Source organism: Argopecten irradians, chromosome 12 (genome assembly GCF_041381155.1).
Source record: "Argopecten irradians isolate NY chromosome 12, Ai_NY, whole genome shotgun sequence".
Classification (NCBI taxonomy): Eukaryota; Metazoa; Mollusca; class Bivalvia; order Pectinida; family Pectinidae; genus Argopecten; species Argopecten irradians.
In genome coordinates this window covers 8,038,658-8,060,544 of record NC_091145.1, presented here as the reverse complement: position 1 = coordinate 8,060,544, position 21,887 = coordinate 8,038,658, and the positions used below count along the sequence as shown (strand labels likewise).

Here is a 21,887-nt window from a genome sequence, read left to right as displayed (position 1 = left end):
CATGTGCAAGTATGCAACGAAAGAAAAAAGAAAATATATATTTAGTCCGACATTAAACTAAAATTATTAATGTAAATAGATCAATTATGACAATTTTTCAAACATTTATTTAGAATTAGTTATCAGTTATTTTAATCAAACAAACAAGTATAAAAATGTAGTAAGGTACACCTAATTTACGCAGATCTAGGACGATTTCTTGTGTGGAAACTGATGAATCTAATAACAGTCATCTGTTTCATACATATAATTATATTGCTATCTTTTGCAATTTATTTAAAGACGTAACATAACCATTAACCTAATTAATGGGTCATTGATATTCATTCAGTACAAAAATTAAAAGCATTGAAACGATGCGTCCTCGTGCGTTAGAAATAAAATATCAATACATAAAGCTCTATTTGTTAATCTATTCATATCTTGATTCACTATACTTAACTGAGCATTTTACCCCAACATATTATATATCTACTTATGGGTATTTCATTTGATTAGTTTAACAACATATTAACATCTAGGGTCATTAAAGGACTACATATACTAGGTTAAGGAAGTGAGTGAACAGCGGGATAACACAGGAAGAAGAAACACATGTCCCAGCAGTCGGTATCTGACAACGGCTTGGCATGGGATGAGAACTCGCGACCCAGAATGTAGGGATTATATTAATTAATTAGGATATCTTATCTAACCATTGGCAAGGATAAAATTTGCCTGTCGGGAGATCTCAACCACTCGGCCATCGCGGTCCCTTCTTAATTTACGCGATAATGCCTTAAGCCCATGCAGTTAACATCGTATAAGACATGTATACCTCTGTGGTCAAGAATGCATGCTATTGAGCTCGTTTTTCATTCATGATAGTGACAATTGTATATGATAAATATTTGTCGGACTTTAGCTAGCTTAAGGGCACCAGCATATCGCATCAATCATTATCAAAATCATATCTATGCACCTTTACGTTCAAAATAGGTATCTTTCTCATCATACATTTCGTAATATGTATCTTTCGTTTAACTTTTCAACTCACTCTTTAAATGTTCCTTTGGTGGATATGCTGGTAGCGACCACCGGTCTTACGAAGGGAATGTTCAAAGTAAATTGTCCTTCGGTCACAGCCTTGGTTAAGATCCGAATTTCGTCCTCCATGTTTACTTTACTGTTTCTGCTTTTATGCATTTTAAATTCAAGGTTTTCCTGAAAATAAAGAGCGAGAACTTGTTTATCAAGTTCTTGTATGTTTCGGATTAGTTTGATCCCCATTATAATAAAATACAAACGTACTGAACTTTTACTTATTCTAGACAAAACAACAAGGTCCTGAACAACTTCTAAGAAGGACTATATTTGTTCTTGCGGATTCAGTGTGATACTAGCAGGTAATGGTATGTATAATATTGTTCATTAACAAAGCTTATATTTCCTTGTTGTTAACACTAGTGCCAAAGTCTGCGATATATTTGCATAGTTTATGCTTTTACTGATTCTACATGTTCCTTAAAAGAGAATTTCTCAATAATAATATATTTAATAGATGTCTATGCTACATCACAAATATATTTTTATCTACATTAGGCTAAAAAATAATATGTCTGTTTAGGATTATCCGATCCACCCTATTTTTTTTACCCCGACCCTAATTTTTTTTCCACTTTTCTAGAATTTTCTTTTTAAACAATCGAGATTTCTAACTCAGACTCCGGTTCCGGCCATTATTTTAGAGTGAAAGACACACTAAAACAAACATCCCGACCTACCGACCCTATTTTTTGCCAATGTAACCCTAAACAGAAATTTTTGAGCCTTATTGAATCAATTATTGACGTTGAATTGTTCTAAAACCTACCCTATGGATTGATACTACTTCCACGGACTGTACCAGCACACCAAATAAAACATCGTTGAGACTTTCAATCAGCTTTTCCGTCAGCTGTTCCATTCTGTATTTAATCTTCAATAACTCAAAATCTATACTGTAGAATACCAGACTGATGTGAACACTGAAATGTATAGTAAAACACCACTATTTAATAACTGTGATTCTATTTGTGATCTACTGTTGAATTATCCGAAAACCTTAGAACCAGTTCAAAAGAAACTATTTAGACTGAGAGGAAGGTGACTTATAAAATTGTGCTGCAAATTGTTTCCTAGAATGCGGCTACGTAGCCGTAAATCTGGAGAATTGATTAGAATCGTGTTATCCTTGGAACAGTCGTAATAGATTATACAAAAATGTATATCAAAACGATCTAAAACCTATATGGAATTGACGGGGCATTTGATGCAGCAATGGATATTGCAGATTAATATGAACATAGTATCAAGGTCATGTTTATAGCAAATAGGGTGTAAATCGAATTGTGCGTCAGGTTTTCCTTCACAATACTGGAAACTAGTTCGGAGTTCTGAACAGATGATGCATTTTGGATATTGGAACGCATTTTGCAATATTTTTTTTCACACAAGGAGAGAATCATATATTTTGATTTTTCGATGAAGCATGTCGCCTATCTGAGACTGAATAACACACAGACATTTCATGAGTATACGGCAGTCACGGAAAACACGAACAATCGCCAAACATACGTGCTGTAGATTTAATAGATTTGATTTAACTTGAAGCTCTTCCGATATGACGTGCGTGTTTTACGTACATGTAGACTCTATTTTATCCAGTCCTCACCTAATCATTGGTACTTACTTAGTGTAGTCCAAATGATTCCTAAATGAAAATTTCGGCTGTATACCAAACTTTCGTCCTGTCTTGTAGTCCGTTTCTCTTAATAAAATAGAGGCGTATTTGTCTAAATAGGGCGATCGGACACTGGATTGTAAGTTGACGAGTACTTCTGTCTGTAAAAATGTTATAATTATTATAATTATTGTAAAATCATGAACATAATGTGACTATGCTGTATTATGTTATAAACTGCTTCTCATTAGCCGTACCAGTTAATGAACTATCACAATATATCTTTTACAGATGAAACATCATTTTGGGATCAAAAACTACCTTCATAAGAATACCATTGAAACGGTATTATTCATTCCGTTTTATTTCTGTAATTTTGAAATATGCAAATACGCTATCCCATCACGTGTCATATATATATACATTCAAATCATAAAACGACAAATTTAGCTACAGCAAACATTCCATTGTATTGAATTATAAGATCTGTTTGTCCCGATATGAAGTGTGGCGGTCACATCAAACGTTAACATTGTCTATCCCGTCCCGTTGCATCTGATTCCGCTTTAATCCATTGTCTAACTATCAGGACGTTTCTCATCAAATATATACGCTTAATAAACAAGATATTATGCTAGACACATTTCTTTGTTTTCTAAATCAAGTTTCCAAAATGGCCATCTGATTGACGAAAACAAAACATTTCTGATACTAATTTATGGATTAGGGTAAATTAATATTGGTGTGAAAATAGCGAAAACAATACCTTTATCATCCAATTGTACCAAGGTGACATTGCCGTTATGAAAAAATAATCCCCATGATGTTACGGTATTAGATTATACCTGGTACTCTTATAATCCTATATTTCTCAGATCTTTGTATTATATCAACATAGCGTTCACGATTATCAAATTAATCTTTAGAAATACCATTGCGATATGGCTTCAGCCAAAAAGTCCCTTATTTTTTCAAAATTTAATTTTCTGTCAGATTTGAATGAAATAATGTGCGTATTTGTAGCCCAACACAACGACGACCAAGATGCAAAAAAAAAAAAAAAAAAAAAAAAAAATAAAAAAAAAAAAAATAGACCCCTATTCGTTGTCATTCGAATCTGATTAAATTATACACATTTCACCACATGAATTCATCTGCAAACGGCGTCGCTGACATCTCATCCGACAACAATAATATCTATTTAATCACACAAAAATCCGTCACAGAAGTCAATTGTCTAGAGACAGCTACGTGAATGAAGGATAAAAGGCAATTGCTGCACTCTTGGATATATATATATGTATGTTGTTAGGAATCCATGATGTGCGTATTATAACCTAATAGATAACGCAATGACATTTGCAAGATTCCTATTAAAATAAAATATATCAACGTTGTAAAATCATAGTTTGTCGAGCTATTACACTTTTATAACGTAGTGCAGCAAATATGGATTTAATCATGTACATGTAGATTGATATTTTTTGACAAAAAGACGCTTTCAAAATAGTTGTATAATTTCTAAAATTCCCTTTGTTGACTGTTATGACCGTACATAAGGTCACAAGTATAATCGAAACTGATATATCAGTTTTTTGTCTGATACGTCACAATACGATTGTAAAGGTACATGATTTTACTGTAGATTATACTAATTAATTAGTTGTTTATTACGAGAACATGGACAGTCTAACAAAAGCAGTCTCGTTTAACTGATGAATTCCGTTGAAGCTACATTTGGATCTGGCATAACAAAATATCGTGATGTATATTCAATTAATCAAGGACAGACGCGTATAAACGTGAGATATGGTAATTTCGCACTTTTGAAACTATTTCATTCCTATATATACATTTTGAAATGTATGATGCAAAATAGGATTTCTAAAATTATAAACACTCGAGTGTATTTATATAATAGTACTAGGCCTCACCCCATTTATGTTTACACGGGTAATGACGTGAGAAGTAGGTATTCCTAAAATATCGCTGAAGTTCTTCATAAGTTCTTGCTCTAGATAGTGTATTTCTGTCACTGATAGCGATGTGACATCCAAACATGGTGCGAACAGCCTCAGCAGGTATCTACAATATATACAATTGAATGCATTCAGAAACTGTGTCTGGAAATATTTTGATTCCGTCAACTTAAACATGGGTTCAACATATGAAAACGTATAGCACTGTAAAATTGTTCGTTCAATTTTCTGACGAGTATAAGATCTACATTTTATATAAATTGCAAGTCTATGTCGTGCTGATCCAGTCTAATATAGTTACAGTAAACAGTTTTAAATATTGGTCGTTTAATTTTCTGACGAGGGTAAGATCTACATTTTATATACATTCTAAGTCTAGGTCGTGATGTGGTTCTATGATAATATACGTATCATGAAGTTTCATATAGCGTCGTTGCCTCACTATTATTCATACGATGAGTGATGCGACTGGATTTTGTACTAATGGATTGAATGATCTTTTGTTTTTGACATTCAATGCTGAACATTTCAATGTTGACTGTATATAATCTTAAATGTAAAGGGTCATTACACATCACTAATTTGTCCAAATACATTTATCTGAATAAATATGTTGATAAAGATGTTTTGAGTCTTGATAAAAATATGCTGTAAACTTCTTTACGAATAAAATTTCAGCGCAATAAATTGGTTAAAATGTGCATAAAACACAATAAGCGCGATTGTATTTTAGCGAAGCATCTAATGCGAAAATAATATAAATACAATGTAATATAAATACAATGCAATATAAATAGCACTAAAATACGGTTATCACTAACATTTGTATATATGTACGTTTACAACTGATACCGGTATCAGTGTCTGAGTTGAGATGATATTACCTGTCTGATAGTTTCTGATCCCCAGAACATCTCGAAATATTTCCTTCTGAAAACCATGCGCAATTCTTCATTGTATTACAGTTAGACGCATCCAGTCTGTCAATAAATAACGCATTGGTATCGAGGCATACAAAAAAGTTTATAAATGGCATGCATGTATAGAGTCTTTAAAAGTACTATTATCAAGCCATTTGATGAATCACATTAGTAAAATGGGATTGGATGGGATGTGTTGTTTGATATCCTTTACGGCATTCTTTTTTGAAATAGTAAACGAATGTGTGAAAAGGTACAACACATCAGTTGAATGTAAACAGAAACCTTTACAAACTGGTAATATAACTATACCTAGACGTGCAGTCGATGGTACAGTTGCTGTGGAATGTCTCCGTGAAGTTTATCTGTATTGGAATGTGTTTTGTGCCGTCCGATATGATGCCAAATCCTCCCAGTTTCCAAAGTTCCCGTAGAATTTGTTCTATCTTTTTTAGGCTCATGAGGCTTGCTCTTGTCTTTTCGGCGTCAAATCTGACAGAGTTCTGTTAAGATTACATTTGAAACTGTATCAGACATGGATTTATAGGTTGACGATTGCAGACCCAGTTTAATATTTTCTGGCCTTAAGTTTTTACCTAATCGTGAGGACATATTCAAAATTGTTAAAACATATCTCGGTGGTTGATAAATCAATATTTTGTTTATTGTTTGAGATGCAACATTTTTTATCATTTCAGATAATTCGTTTTGTTATACTGCAAAAATCATACCGCTGTCGATAATGAATATATGAATATAATATCAAAGGCAAATACTAACATAACCTGTACATGGAAGAAAATCCATGTCAAAATCAAAAGAAATTACCGCAACTCATATTACACAAAATACAAAATTACTAACCTGCGAAAATCGAAAGTTTACAACAGAAAGCGCATTTAATGGGAAAACATCCTGGACGAGTCTGGTGAGGTTCTTTGCAATATCCATTCGAATGTTGATGGCTGACTTGTCGGTAAAGTTAATAAGTTCATATTCCAACGTTACTTCAAGCCTTCAACGAGTACATAAAAGTATTCTTTACTTATTTGTAAATTGAAAGAGATTTACATGTCATTGATGTTGTTATATAAATTAGATAAAGCATGTCATTGATGTTGTTATATAAATTAGATAAAGTGTTTCAATAATTACATGTACGTAGCTAGGGCACAGATATGTAAAAATATACTATGTTAAAAGTCATAAAAAGATCGAGTTATCAAATATTGGTATAAAGACTAAGGTTTATGTTCAGTTCTTTTTAATCCTGCAACTGATCTTGCTAGGATGCACAATTGAAAAATAAAATCAGCCTTTCTTTCTGTTAAATGCGACTTCACAACGTTCTCCTGTATTTGTGTATTTTTTTAATTGCAATGTACTGTATAACATGAAATATTTGTAGGTACTTTTTGTGATGGGTTCGAGCTTTTAAATAATTTCATGGATATGGATGTTTATGTTTGGCAGATGAAACAATAGTTTTAGGCATAAATCACCGTTCGTCATTTGCATATTCGTGGTTCCAAAGTAACAACGAAAAGTTCTGCACAGCGAAAGATTTGTGTTCACATTATACTTACTGTGAGAAGTTGCCTAGCCCTTCCACGGGTATCTGTCTACCGTTTACATCTATTTGAAGCCCTCCATTGGCGATCCACATGTTCAGATCATCTACCATGCGTGATAGAGGCGGAGTAAGCATCGACCGCTGGACAGTGAACACCAAACTGCTAGGGTATACCTATAATACGGTAGTTAAATGATTTCACCTGTACCATTGTTGTTATAGTATCAATATTCAACCATTAGGTATTGGTTGACTAATATGTATCAACCAATTTAAAACTGCTCACGTATTAGATAAATTTGAACAAAAGATTTATAGATGTTCGTAGTATACGAAGCACATTTTTTCAGCAACGACCACATGAGGAACGGCTATCAAGAAGGGAACATTTCATACACTCAATGGAATTTTGTTTACAAAAAGAATGGATTGGGACAAATGGATGATAATCTAATTGCAAGATTAACTACCTGATTACCATACAAACATCAACACGAAATGACGTTATTAAATAGACAAATGTTGTACTACCATATATAGACAGGACTATTAGGTTTTCGAGTGAAATGTTTAAGTTTAGTTCAAAAGGCTTTGGAAATAGCCTAGTTTTTTTAAACAATGAGTTTCGCAACATTTTTAAAAGTTCATATTGGTTTACTAAAAGGTATAGCTTAAATATAAACATAGTACAATTAAAAAGGTAATAAACTATACGGTCTTACGGGACGTATTCTCACCTGACCAATTCTGAAGCTATGGACGTTTTTAGAGCTGATGTTAGAAAATGTACTTAGGGAAGATTCCACACTTTGCTCAAGAGACGCAGTCAGGGCTGCTTTCTCAATGTCTGAGAGGCTTGGTAGTGCATCACACGGAGCCAGCAGTGTCATTTCATATCTGTCGGTCAGATTAGATTAGAGGACAAAAGACGGAAACAATATTTGTTTTAATAAAAATGGACCCTTTAAAGGTACAATTCAATGAGGCTAATTCTGTTACATAACCACGAAGCAAAATATGAGATAGATGTATTGTTTTATATTCCTTAACAAGGAATGTTGATAAATTCCATGACATTGTCCAAGTATGTTGATTGATATCGTTAAAATTCGAAACCGTTGATTAAAACGATTAATCAGGTACGTAAAACATGTATGCTGTACCCATACCCGAGCCAGAGTCACGTACGTTAATCAAATGCAATACATAACCACTGAGGAGTTGGTGAAATTATATTTAGACAAGAACATCTAATAACGTAAACATACTACTGTAAGATCAATTTGAGGATCTCTAAACAAAAATTTCTTTACTACACTGGCAAGGGCCAGGGTTCTGAATACAAGACGTCCAACCACAATGTGTAATAGCGGACAACAAGCGAGTTTGAACATTTCATATACAATCCACTACAGTGGGCTTTTCTAACATACCATAGTAAAAACAACTAAACTTATTTTCGTTAGAACTGGTTTGTTTCCGACATATATGCCAAGTTTTTTAAATGTACTCTTAGACTGAGTTATACCTTTAAGTATAGTATAATTTGGAAATAGAAATACAGCTTCTATAACTTTAAACAAGCGTTCAATGATGTTAGACAGCGTTGCAATTTAAATAATTTTACCTCTCCGGTAGTAAAGCATCTTCCGTACACTGACTCAGCCGGGGTTGCCAGCCACAGCCAGGTAACCAATTACACACGCTATGAGTTATACTGAAATCGGAAATACACAATGGTGAGATTGATACCTAGGGAATCGGATGCAAATATTCAAGTCATTCCGAGATAAAGAAATCAGCTATGAATGGATTGTGTCTTTTTAACCAGGTAAACAAACTCTTATTTAAGAGATGTACGTCACGAGCATACATCTACACTACAATCTAAATTAAACCGACGATGGGATGGGATAATTTACAGAAAAACATAAGAAAGTCAATAACAATTTGCATGACATTGAGGCATACGACACTAATAAACTATGTTTGATGGATCTTGAGGGAAACCTGTAATGTACATCTTGGGATAGATAGACAGAAATGCAATCCACATTTAAGATGAATATGCTATCGATAAATATGTAATTTATTAAAAAATGTAGTCTCAACACATCTTTGAAATGACACATTTTATCATATTACTCCGTATTTGGTAAACTCAATGGTACTGTTACGTTGGTAACTCGACTCTTTCAACACGTACTTCTCATGACAAGATCTTGGACATATTTGGTAGAAACTTCCTTGGTAGTAAAGATTATCAACAATATGTTTGGTCCCTCCAAGAGTGATCCAAACTCGTCCATCCTCAACATCTCTACGTATCTGATCATAGTAAAACTCCAGGTCAACGTTATTGTCTTCAGACTGCCAGACCAGAAAGGGGAGATAATTCTGGAAATAAGGAAATATCATGTTCATGGACAATATTTGCTTATTTCAAAAATTATATGTGAATTTCTAATACCGATCGCCAATAGTGGGTACTTTTTAAATGAATGACTTAATACATGATAATTTATAATGGTACCCTTTGCATTCTGTCCGGCACATGTTCAGGAAATGAGCGTTTCCTTCTTGTGTAGAGTTTTGGACATTGGAGAATGTTGACAGTTAATGTACAAAAATAAATGTAAGCAATTGATGAAGCATGAGAGCATCGAGACCAGAACTTCGGAAAAACTTAACGGATAGAAAATGACCAACAAGTTTGAAAGATTTTTACAACATCGTGGGAACAAATTCGGACATTTGTCAGAAAATGTACGTGGGCATTATGCGGACATGTGTGGTATTTATAAGTATTTTTAGTAAAGCTGATAAAATGAAGATGTATTGAATATTTATGAATGAGAAAAAAAAGTTTTTATTTTATATCAAAAACCAACTACGATTGTAACAATCAAAAGCCCATTCCAATTGCATGACGGATAATTCTGTATTTTGCAAAGAGAAGTAGTTAAAAAAAATAACACACTTGGAATTTTTTCTGATGCCAGTGCATAATTGTACCTGGTATGCATGTACTTCTGTGAGTGTTTTAGTTATAGTCGGGATGAAATATTTGTCCACCAACTCTCGTACAGCTTTCTCTATGTCTTCCCTCGCTGTCAGTGGGTGAGTCTGTAGTAGCTGATCGAAGTCCAGACTGGGTACCGTGAGAACGATCTGTAGACTGGAGAGAGAGATAGGGGATTCTTTGTCACAGAAACGGAGACACTAATAATGACATCATTATCAATTTGTCAATTATTTATATTTGTTGACAATGGGAATGGAGATATATATATAGTAAACGCCCAATAATACGATTGGTTTCCCTCTTCAATACATTTTGAATGTTTTGTTTACCGGGCCTTTAAATGAACTCCTATAAGACATAACCAAGGCCAGTTTCATCAACATTTCTTTTGTTAATAAAATCATTAACGTATATTTCTCCATAATTAAGCACTATAAAAGCCCAGTTAAGTTCCTTAACCCAAGAATGGTTTCCTTTAATATCTTAAATGTTTTGTTAGGGAGAATCTTAAATCCAGTAATTCATTAAAATTAGGGAGCGTTGATGAAATTGAGACGTGCCGCCGTGCAGAACGATGACATTTAAGTCCACTGGCAAACTTTGAAGTATGTCATTAAATGCCTTGGCATGACATGGCTATAGTATGAAATTTCTCACCAAAGTAATTTCACTTTTGAGTCTGCAAAGATAAACACGAGAATATATGGTACGTTTAATTTTTTGAAGCCATGAATACCATTTTATGAATTGATTTTCAAAACGGTTACGAGCCAGGAACTATTGCTTCACGTGTAAACTTACTTGGTGAAGTGTCGCTTTCTCCGAGGTTCGCTGTAGCCGATGTAGGTATGAGAACCAACATCGACAGACAAACTCCTCAAAACTTGTCGTAGGTGCTGCAGAGAGCCTGATATAGGGGGGTCCTTTATGGTTCCTTGGAACATAAACCTGACCAAGGCACCAATAGTCAGGTTGTCCTACAACCAAAACCAATTTAAAGTCCTGTACGCTTACAGCAAATCCAATAGTCAATTTACACCATACGTGAAGTATTCACTGGTTGCACATGTGTAATAATATCATTACAAAGTCAATTTATAGAGTAACCTTTCTACAAAACAGCCAAAATCTGTGCTCTTCTGGTTTAAATTTTCTATACGTCATTTTTTGCAAACTGTAAATACATACATGTATGTACCATTGCTTAAAATGGAATAATGAAATTATCGTTTTTTGACGTTATTGTGTTTTAGATGTATTGCTTTAAATGGGGTTAGTTTCAATCCGTTATCACTGACAGAGTCAAATGATGGACAGTAACTCTAGATTTGATATCAGAATTATGACCAATAACACTTACCTGTCCGTATTGAAAGTGAAATGTCGCTTTATCTGAAAAGGTAGGAAGAGCTCTTTTGACCTTGAGTTTGACCTCTGTAACCACGTGGGCCTGGTCCGTGCTACTTAACTTCCTGTACAGACCCATGCACGGAAAGTAAACCACTGCCTCATACCTGCAATAGTAGAAAAAAGGAACATTTGACATATCACACATAGCGCTCGTACGCACTTTCTATCTGATTACACTACCCCCATCCCCCACCCACACCCCAGTTGCAATATTCGGTACGTTACAGATATTCGCTGAATAAGATTTGCTTGGTACTATGACTCACTATATAGATAAATGTACTGTTGTTGTTATAAACTTGAAATAGAAGAAAAAATAAATTTGCCATGGTTGCTCAACGATAAATATGTTTTAATAGATCATGTTCGTCAGTAAGTGTAAAGAAACTTAATTGTAGCATTTTAGCAGGGAGCGACGGACGGAACATTTCTGTCATATAGTCTTCGGCCACAAGTTCGTTCAGATAATGTTTGTAAGTTCGGTGTTACAGTCCGAGGAATTTTGATCTGGAAAAAAGATATACATTAAATGTATACTAATGTAGATTATTTGAGTTTATTATATATATGAACTCTTACGTTTCAGGTAGATAGGTGTCATCAGAACAATGGCCTCCTGTGCTATCTTTGTTGATACTCCATCTACACGTATTCTTCATGTTGCAGTCGGCTCTATTTAAACTGGGGTAAATAAAAAATTAATAAACTGACAATCTGTGATATGTTTTCAATCATCTCGATATTAGTAATTATATCTTTTTCATCTTTCTATGTACAAAAAATATTATTATGACTAGCTAGGGTTCATCTTCAAATCTGTATGTTTGTGTTGAAAATAATGTGTATTAATTTATTAGAAACAAATATTATGTATATTTCTGTTATTATCGGCAAAATTACTTTTTTTACAATGAATAAGGATTGCAATGAAATGTTTTGTTCTAAAATGTGTTGTTTTTTTCTTCCTATTTCCGGCATTCGCCATTGCCTGTGTGAGTACAAACGTGTTCTGGTTTGTAGAATGCAAGAATCGAGATTATATTTGAAATAAATGTTTACAGTAGTTCTGAAGTGTAACGTAATCTCTATTTTCAAAAATTACTAAAGAATACATATAGTTATTGGCGTATTAACGTAGGTAACTTGAAACCATAGAAATAAATCATATATGTAAGTTAATATTGGAAATGTCACTTTAAAGTTTATATTTTTCATGATCATGTTTTAGTTTAGAGTATTTTAATTGATATAATAAACGAACCGATGAATCATAATATTTATATCATATGGCCGGGAATGCTAAGGTTTGAAAATGTTTTGAGAAGTAGTTTTAATTTAATATCTTACAAAATTTATGTGCACTGACTATATATGACCTATTTTAGTTTTCCTAATATATAATTATGTATATTTATAGTTTACCTGATACAAAGTTTATACATGTATATTAGCTATAGGCAAACTACACTATGTATACACAAACCAATATGTAAGAAGATTATATATATAATTAGCGGACTAATTGAAATTCTATTATAATTAATTCAGCCTGTGATAATTCATCCTCGATACTCCAGGGGTTCCGATCACTTACGGCCTCTACACTCCTGGACTATATCATAGTAAAACTGGAGGCAACAGAACAGGTAATTTAGTCGTTTGATGTACATCAAAAGAGCCATATAACGGTACACTGTGGTTAACATTGACTGTAGCAGTTGATCAATCACAGATCAGCAAAGATTTCCTTCGTTTTCCGTTGAGCCGCCTTCAATTCAGTTCACTATGAGGTGTAGAGATTGTTAGTGATCGGAACCCCTGGAGGATCGAGGATGGTGATATTATAAAACACAAAGTTGCATCCAATGTCGTTTGCAATACATGTACATTATGTATTATATACATGTACAACATGCACATCAAAATAAAAAAAATGTTGTATGTTGTAATTGTAATTGGTCTACAAAAAAAATAACAAAACTAGAAAAAAACACAAAGAAATCCTAACGATTAAAAAAAATCGTTTAAAAAATAACAATAAAAATAGACACCGTCACCATGGCGTGTCGAACGTTAACGTTGTGCACGTAAAACAATAAATGGAGTTACGTGTCATAAATCATCATTCGATCATTGCTAATTGATCATATATTACACCTATAATTGAATATTATTAAATAAATCAATATTCTATCAATTATGGTACATATGTACATGTACGTATAGGCATATGCATGTATCATTAATTGATTGACTTCTGTTTAAAAGCATACAATTATATTGAGCGCAGTCGTCTTCTTGCTAAAGTTGTTTACAAAACGAAATAATGGAATTCCATCGACAAAAATAGATTACACGTCACATATATATTTACCTGCTTGTTATCGCGAGCATATGCTACAAGCGCTATGATTGGACAATTTCTTATCGCTCGGCCAATCAAAAGGTGTGTAATGACACGCATAGGTAAGCTGTGGAGGTGTTACGAAGTAGGAAGTACCACTCTGACTCAGGTGTGTTAATTATAGCCAGATATGTGTAATTAGTAATGAGTAAAATGGACAAATAACCTGGAACATCGGTCAATTGAGATTTTCGATTTTAACCCGGAATCGGAGCCAGATTACAACGTTTATCAGACAGGTATACACGGAGTCGGGACAAACCAGGTAAACACACCTGTATCAGTCACTGTTTTATCGAACAGTCACGGTTTACGAGTCTTATCGGACTGTTTGTTATGTGAAATAGTATACAACAATTTGTCAATACGTAACTTGTAGTTTTTACCTGTCGACACACAGGTAGACACTTCTGGGACTTTTACCTGCACATATATACAGAGACACGTTTTTAATTTGTGTTATGTACGTCTAGATCATCACTATGCCTTCAAAGAAGGAACGCCTTCAGGTTCTGTCCAAGATATGGTCAACACCCACCCCGTTTGATATAGACTTTTTTGACAAGGGGAATGAGGTGGTGGTTGTGACGTCATATAGAGGAGATGTGACGTCATGGTGGTTAGGTATTTTCAAAGCCCTATACCCAGACCAGGTATACAGAGAGAAAGCTGACATTACAAAAATAAAACCGTCTGATGGAGTGACACTAAAAGTCAATAAGCGTACAGGGATTATGAAGGTGAGCGGTAAGAACCACTGGAACTGGATGGTAGACAACTTCTCTGAGGTGTTGGACCAAGGTAACGCTGACGCCCAGGAGCTCGAGGAGCAGCAGTCTGTCGCCGACTCTGTCACTCGCTACCTACAGCTTGACAAGAATGTAGAGGAGGTAATATTCTTTAATATTAAAAAGTATGAAGGTTGAGGGGGTGGGGTGGTTTGAGATATCCGCAATATTACCAGTACTTTAAAAGCTGTGTATGAGATTATAAGAGAATTTCAACCTGAGAGGTTACTCCCATAACATGAGAGAGTTGACTGGTCAGCTGTTTTCTTATCAGACATTATTTTGCTGACATTAAACACAAGGTAATGTCTCAAAAGTGTCTCGTTGTGCTATATCTCTAACATTGTTGGAGTACCTGATTATTTTATGAGAGTTAAAATTCTTCAGTTGTCAAAAAAGAGGCTGAGCCAATGTGGTGCATAGGGTAAGTATTATTCACCGCCTTCGGGGCGAGAAATGTGCATGATCTCATCCCTTAATCAAGATCAAGTTATAATAATCTGTCAAACTTGTACTGCAAGTCTCGTGTTATACAGCTTAATTCTTTCCTCTGTTTCAGTTTGATCAAATTATCCTCCTCTATAATTGCCTTAAAGGGGTAAAATGTCAGCTCAGTTCTATCTATTAATTCCTATTGGAATTTCTACTTGATGAGATACATCACTCAAACAACCAAATATAGAAGACTTGTGTTTTATGGAGGAATTCATGCATAGGGTTTAGTGGTGAGGAGAGGGGGTATAGTTGTGTGTGTGTGTGTGTGGGGAGTACACTAGTGGTGTTAATGTGAAGGGGAGGAGAGGTAGTATTGGTGTATATGTTTTGTGGGAGGGGGGAGGGGGAAGAATCACTGTATATAGCTATAGTTTGGTTTTGGTTTTATTTATTGAACATCCTAACAACAGCTATGGTAATTTAAGGATGTACGTGTCAGGTTTGTCAGTGGAGGAAACCTTGAATGCCAGGAGAAAAACCACCGCCCAGCGATCATTACCTTGCAACTGCCCCACATGGTATTCAAAGTCCCAACTCAGAGGTGCATAGAGGACTTGTGGTAATATGTTCGGACATCTTATATAACCACTCAGCTACTTCTGTCCCTTATGTTGTATAATTTTTCAAACTTCAATTATACATCATTTAAGAAACAACATTATGATTGTAGTTGATTGGTACATGTATGTGTCTTCTTAATTTTACAAACAGTATAGAAAAATACCTAAATAGATGTTACCCAAGTCTATACAAATATGCACCAGTAAACAATTTACCCGGTATCCTATGTCTGTGTATATGTAAATACAACTCATAGGCTTATATTATTTAGTTTTCTCATATATCACCGGTATCTAATTTTCTAGAAATATTTCCAGGTGAAATTTTTTTTCTTACCTTGAAATCAAATATTAGAAAACTTTACTGTCCCTAAAAATGTTATGTATCATATATCATATATTGGTGATTTTCTTAGGTTAAAATCTTTGTTAGAATGTAGATCATCAGAGAAATCTCAGATGTCTAATGAATTTTGTACAGAATCATTCAGGCAATTTGACATGACAGTCTTAAGCTTGGTCTGTATCGGGGTCAGAAAGGGTCTTAATTAGTGTAGATGAAGTCGATCACTAGAGAAATGTCAAAAAGTGGGACAGTAGATCACCAGAGAAATGTCAGATGTTTTGATGATCCTGGACCCTTGGAGAGTCAATAAGAAAACAGGATTGCTACATTTAATTGTGTATTTTTATTATTGGTCATACTGAGGACACCTGGACACCGATACAAACACATGTATATTTATGAGAGGTCAGTAATTAGGTTATAGGTTTGGTACATACACAGGATGTTAGAATGTACGTCAATACCTGTACATACTGATTAACACAATGACATTAACAGCCTCATATTAGCTAGGGTCTTACATCAAGGTCAGAAGGATCCCTGGGTCTTTAAGTCTATATCAGGGTCAGAAAGCTTCAGGGTAGTCTTTAAGTCTATACTGGGGTCAGAAAGGGTCTTTAAGTATGTATTTGGGGTCAGAATGGGTCTTTATGTCTAAATTGGGGCAAGAAAAGGTCTTTAAGTCTATATTGGGGTTAGAAAGGGTCTATAAGTCTATATTTGGGTCAGAAAGGGTCTTTAAGTATATATTGGGGTCAGAATGGCTCTTTTAAGTCTATATCTGGTCGGAAAGATCTCTGGGTCTTTAAGTCTATATTAGGATCAGAAAAGATCTTTAAGTCTATATTGGGGTCTGAAAGGGTCTTTAAGTATATATTGGGGACAGAAAAGCAAAGACAGTGTATGGTCTGAGATTTGAAGGTGTAGTGAACCAGCATGATCACCAGATTCATAATTCTGACACAGCTAATTTTATAATTAGAATTTTACCTGGAAAACACAGTTATGATTATATGTGACTTTATACCTTACTATTACAAGTCAAATAGGTAATATAGTTTCTTGCTCGAAATCTCTACATAAGTACAGACTGGTGCATTTCTCTGTACCTCAAATCACATGTATACTGTTATCTGTTAGCTGTATAGGTGTTTTACAGAACGTTGATGGATTGATCAGATAAACTAACTGGCACTCGTAAAATCTTCATCTGAGGTGAATGACTGAGCTATCATGGCCAAACCTAGCTGTTTTTAGGATAATAAAACAGTAGCGTCAGACATTGTGGTTATGTATATAGCCAACAAATATCATCATGATATACGACTTACATGTATGTGTAAAAATGAGACAACAATAACATATAGTTGCATGTCAAAGCTGGATTGGGCTCTAGTATATATCAATATATATGTTTCTGTTTGCTTTGTGGATCTTAAATTGTAATAAATTGAAAATCCTTAATTGCAGATTTAATTACAACAGCTGCAGTAATTTGGCTGGTTTTAATCAATGTCCATACAAAGTCATTGTTGATCAACTATTCGACTGTAATGTTAACACAGCTCACTATTTAAGTCCTTAGTATACCTATATAGTTTTTCAATTCAATTATAAGGACTGAAAATAAGGTGATTTAACATACGTGTCGCAAGTTCAAATCCTATGTAGGGTGAGCTGTTGCCACTTACTGCCAGCCACAGGTTGATGGTTTTCTCCGGGTACTCTGGCTTTCCTTCCAACTTAAGTCGATTATGTCCTTATCAAATAACCCTGGCTATTAATAGGATGTTAATCAACCAAACATATAAAACTTGATGTACTTTATGCCTGTTAATATGCATGAAACAGAACATATTGACATGTTTTTACCGTATTTGATCCAATAAGAACCATCCCCCTTTTTGAGGCTTCAATTGCAATTGCCTGGGTATAAATTAAGACCAAAACTGTATATAGGTTTACAATACTTTTGTCCTATTAAGCACTTTTTCATTTTTTCAATTTTTCAATTTTTCAACACCTGGGCACTTATTGGGTCGAATACGTTATTCTTTAATTTTAATTTGTTATAATTACTGAATGTTTAATTTCTGTTACTAGGTTCAGGATATAATGTTAGTATATATATATATATGCTTTTTAATTTTTAAGCTGACTGTTTTACTTTCTGTCTTCAGGTCCAGGACTTGCTGGATATGATACCAGAAGGAGGGGGCATCATGCAACACGACTTTATCATGCGACTGTGGAAGAGCCTCATTGACGATTGGTTCGGATGTGGAGCTACATTGTACATTGTAACACCTCGAATCGACGAGGAGAGATTATTTCAAATTTTTCTTCTGATGATCCGCAACAAAGGAACTGCTTTTAATGTTACCTTGGTAACACCAGAGAAATCCCCAGAGGGTGAAAAATTCAAGAAAACGCTTTCTGTAACTCAAAGAATGATGAAAAAGACGCGGACACCGAGAGCGCAGAAAAGATTAGTTTCGGATGTGAAGATGCAGTGGGCAATGGAGAACCTTAATGTTCACAATGAAAACTTCTCCACGAACTTTATAGCAGCCTACAAGGACGAGGAGGCCGAGGTACTCACTACTACTGCTCATTTCCATAAAAGTCATTTCCATACCAACCAGAAAGACAATGTGTGCTACAATAAGCTCAGTACCCAGGACCTGAAGAGGAACTACCTTTTCCCCTTAGGTGTAACCACGGTGAATTACTAATTATATAAGTCAGTGGTATTCCTTTATATTACCTGAACATTTTATATAACTTTAAAGCCAGTTGAGGACTATAATAGAAACTTGAATGGGTTTCAAGTGGCGAGGATATTTTGGCTAGTCAGCACAACGCTCGCTGAGTGTAGATTAGTCAAAATCTTACATGGTTCATTGGGATATACTTATCCATTTAAAACACCCACGATCATAAATATCTTTCTCCCATATGTAATAAAAATGATAGAATTTCAATTGTGTCGTTATCACAGAAACATTGCTTCAGGATTGATATCATAAACAACAAAGTATGATCTGGTTATGCTGCAAATTGTGTTAATGATGACAGCACATACATTTTATAATGTCTCACAGTACATGTGAGCTCTCTTACCATCAGATCCATGTGTAAGATAGAGTTGTCTTCTCCTAAGCAGCCATGCAACATTCCAAGGGAAGAATGGGAACAAAATACAATTATGTAATTGATGAAATGACATTTTCAGCCAGAGAAACTATCCAATATCAACTTGTACTAGTATAAATGTATGTGGTAAGAGTTTTTGTCTAGACACCAAAATTAATTTGGAACTATGTCAATATACAGGCTAATATAATCGATGTTCACATTGCACAAATTTTTCTTAAAAATGAACAATTGCAAATACAAATATTCAGTTATTACTTGTGATTGATAACAAAAATATTTACAATAAAAGTGTAAACAGTGTTCATGAAGCGAAATGTTTTCACCTTTTTATAAACTTTCTCTTCTTTTTCATGGCTTTATGTTTATTAATGGGAAGCAGATGGTGTCAGAAGCATTTTTCAATTGCCATATATATTTGTATCATTTAATAAATGAATTAATAAATCCATTGTCATTTCCCCATTTTACATTACTCCATTTTCTAATTTCCACATATCATTATAACATTCTAAAGTGGCCACAAACTCAATGTTTTACATATGTATTTTAAGTCAACAAAAACAGTCCAGTAATTATATAGATTAAATATATATTTATGTTATTCCTAATTCTAATTTTTATAATTCAACCTTTTAACACCTGAATATATATATATATATATATAAATTATACTCTGTGACAATACTTGTAATGTTGGATGATTCCTTGGAAGCTAGAACTGTGTTGTTGTTTAAACTTTGTTTATATTGTAAGAAAAAAGATTTTAAAATCTTAAATGAACTGTCACTGACTAAATGTACTTACTTGTTTATATATATACATGCAGTCACTCCTGTCTATAAAGACTACCCAATGAACTCTTTATAATTACACACAGGCCAAATTGTAATGAAATTGACCATTGGATGAGAAAATGGTCTTATTAAGCAGGTGGTCATTATACAGAGGTGGTCACTAAGGCAGGTATGACTGTGTACTGTTTGGATGCATTTCTAATGTGTGTAGAGTGTTGTGTGTTTTTGTACCTGAGATTAAGCTGTACTTTTACAAAATGTAACAACTAATACACTGCTAGTGTTTCTTAACTACAAACTCACAGCTTGGACATTGAATAATATTGGTGATTGTCAACAGGATGAAATGTAAAATGTCACATCTTTATACATTTATTGAAATCAATATTAAAATCTATCCATATAAAAATGTATTTTGAAATTGAGTGATTTTTCCCCAAATGCATCAATAGATTTATCTCCCCTGATTTAGCTTTAGGCTCAGACACAAATATAGTGTGATTGATGCTATGTACTTCTGGTAGGTACATTATTGTATATGCATGGATGCTTGTTGATTGTATACTAGGATAGAATATAGGTAATCTGCACATTTGGGTCCCATTGCTTACAAGGACATGCAGGTGAAAATATCTATTAGAGCAAACATTGTTCAAAAATTGTTAATTATATTTAATGATGTTACAACTGATACATCAGAATTGAGTTTGTTAATTAGCTCACCTGCCTGAAGGGCAAGTGAATTTATATGGCGTGGCGTGGCGCGTCATCCGTCGTCTGTCTATATGGCGTCAACTTCTCCTCTGAAAGTAGGAGACCTAGATTCTTGAAATTTGTCTTGCAGCAGGCTAAGAGGGATGGGTGTCAAGTTTGTTTAAATAAATGACCTTGACCTTCATTCAAGGTCACAAAGGTCAAAAAGGTTAATATCTTTAAATGGCTTCTTGTTAATAACTAAGAGGCCTAGAGACCTGATATTGGCCTGTGATATTCTGGGAAAAAGGGCTACCAAGTTTAATCGGGGTCACAGGCTTCAAATAGGTTAAAATCTTTAAACAACTTCTTATCAAGAACCAAGAAGCTGAGACACCTGATATAACCTGGGTCATACATATACATTTTTATAAGGTCACCTGAGACAAAGTCTCGAGTGACCTATTCTAATCGCCTTTTGTCCATCGTGTGTCTGTAAACAATTTACATTTATGACATCTTCTCCAAAACTGCATTCTGCAAATTCAATGAAATTTTGTACAAACCTTCTAAGGCCTAAGCCAATCAAAATTGTGATTTAAATAGCCCCAACCCCAAGGGAGATGTTGGAGGGGCCAAAAGGATTGACTGAAATTTCAAAAATCTTCTTCTCCTCACAGATGTGGTGGAATCAAATACTCTTCATAGATAGAACGGTCTCAAAGCCCTCTACAAAAATTGTGAGTTACATGACCCTGGGGTCTCTCGTTTCCCCCTGGGGAGGGGGTTAAGTTTACCATAGTTTATATAAGGAAAACATATTTTTAGCATTATTTGGTCATTTGTAATAGGAAATGAGTCAAATATTGTCAGAATTATCAGTATGAGATGGCCATTTAATCCTATTCCAGGGACCTAAGGGGCGGGGTCAAATAGGCTAAAACTTGAAAAATCTTCTTCAGAAAAATTTATGAGCATTTTTTGCTCAATTTTCATAGGAAATGAGTCAAACTTGTTTAAAATTATTGGCCTGAGGAAAC

At 34.3% G+C, this 21,887-nt stretch overlaps 2 protein-coding genes across 2 annotated transcripts in view; one reads left to right on the top strand and one right to left on the bottom strand.

Moving 5' to 3' along the window:
• The window catches only part of LOC138336513 (uncharacterized), a 70,063-nt gene that overhangs the window by 5,143 nt on the left and 43,033 nt on the right, over nt 1-21,887 (bottom strand). The window contains exons 25-39 of the mRNA XM_069286020.1: nt 12,188-12,289; nt 11,559-11,712; nt 11,000-11,175; nt 10,189-10,351; nt 9,380-9,570; nt 8,801-8,890; nt 7,911-8,070; nt 7,187-7,347; nt 6,465-6,615; nt 5,913-6,103; nt 5,565-5,660; nt 4,636-4,786; nt 2,711-2,862; nt 1,853-2,006; nt 1,037-1,203 (exon numbers count right to left, since the gene is read on the bottom strand). Of these exons, the coding sequence (XP_069142121.1) occupies nt 1,037-1,203; nt 1,853-2,006; nt 2,711-2,862; nt 4,636-4,786; nt 5,565-5,660; nt 5,913-6,103; nt 6,465-6,615; nt 7,187-7,347; nt 7,911-8,070; nt 8,801-8,890; nt 9,380-9,570; nt 10,189-10,351; nt 11,000-11,175; nt 11,559-11,712; nt 12,188-12,289 (2,259 nt within the window). The remainder of the gene's footprint in view (nt 1-1,036; nt 1,204-1,852; nt 2,007-2,710; nt 2,863-4,635; nt 4,787-5,564; nt 5,661-5,912; nt 6,104-6,464; nt 6,616-7,186; nt 7,348-7,910; nt 8,071-8,800; nt 8,891-9,379; nt 9,571-10,188; nt 10,352-10,999; nt 11,176-11,558; nt 11,713-12,187; nt 12,290-21,887) is intronic.
• Nucleotides 14,057-20,567, top strand: LOC138335971 (uncharacterized). The gene is made up of 2 exons (XM_069285198.1): nt 14,057-14,902; nt 18,382-20,567. The coding sequence occupies exons 1-2, from the start codon at nt 14,495-14,497 to the stop codon at nt 18,934-18,936; spliced, it is 963 nt and encodes a 320-aa protein (XP_069141299.1). The 5' UTR covers nt 14,057-14,494; the 3' UTR covers nt 18,937-20,567.

What these genes read in the sequence shown, in the direction of transcription:
- LOC138335971 (XM_069285198.1), top strand. Translation starts at nt 14,495, where the DNA reads ATGCCTTCAAAGAAGGAACGCCTTCAGGTTCTGTCCAAGATATGGTCA. An exon ending in TTGACAAGAATGTAGAGGAG is followed by an intron (nt 14,903 to 18,381) that starts GTAATATTCTTT and finishes TTCTGTCTTCAG; the next exon opens with GTCCAGGACTTGCTGGATAT.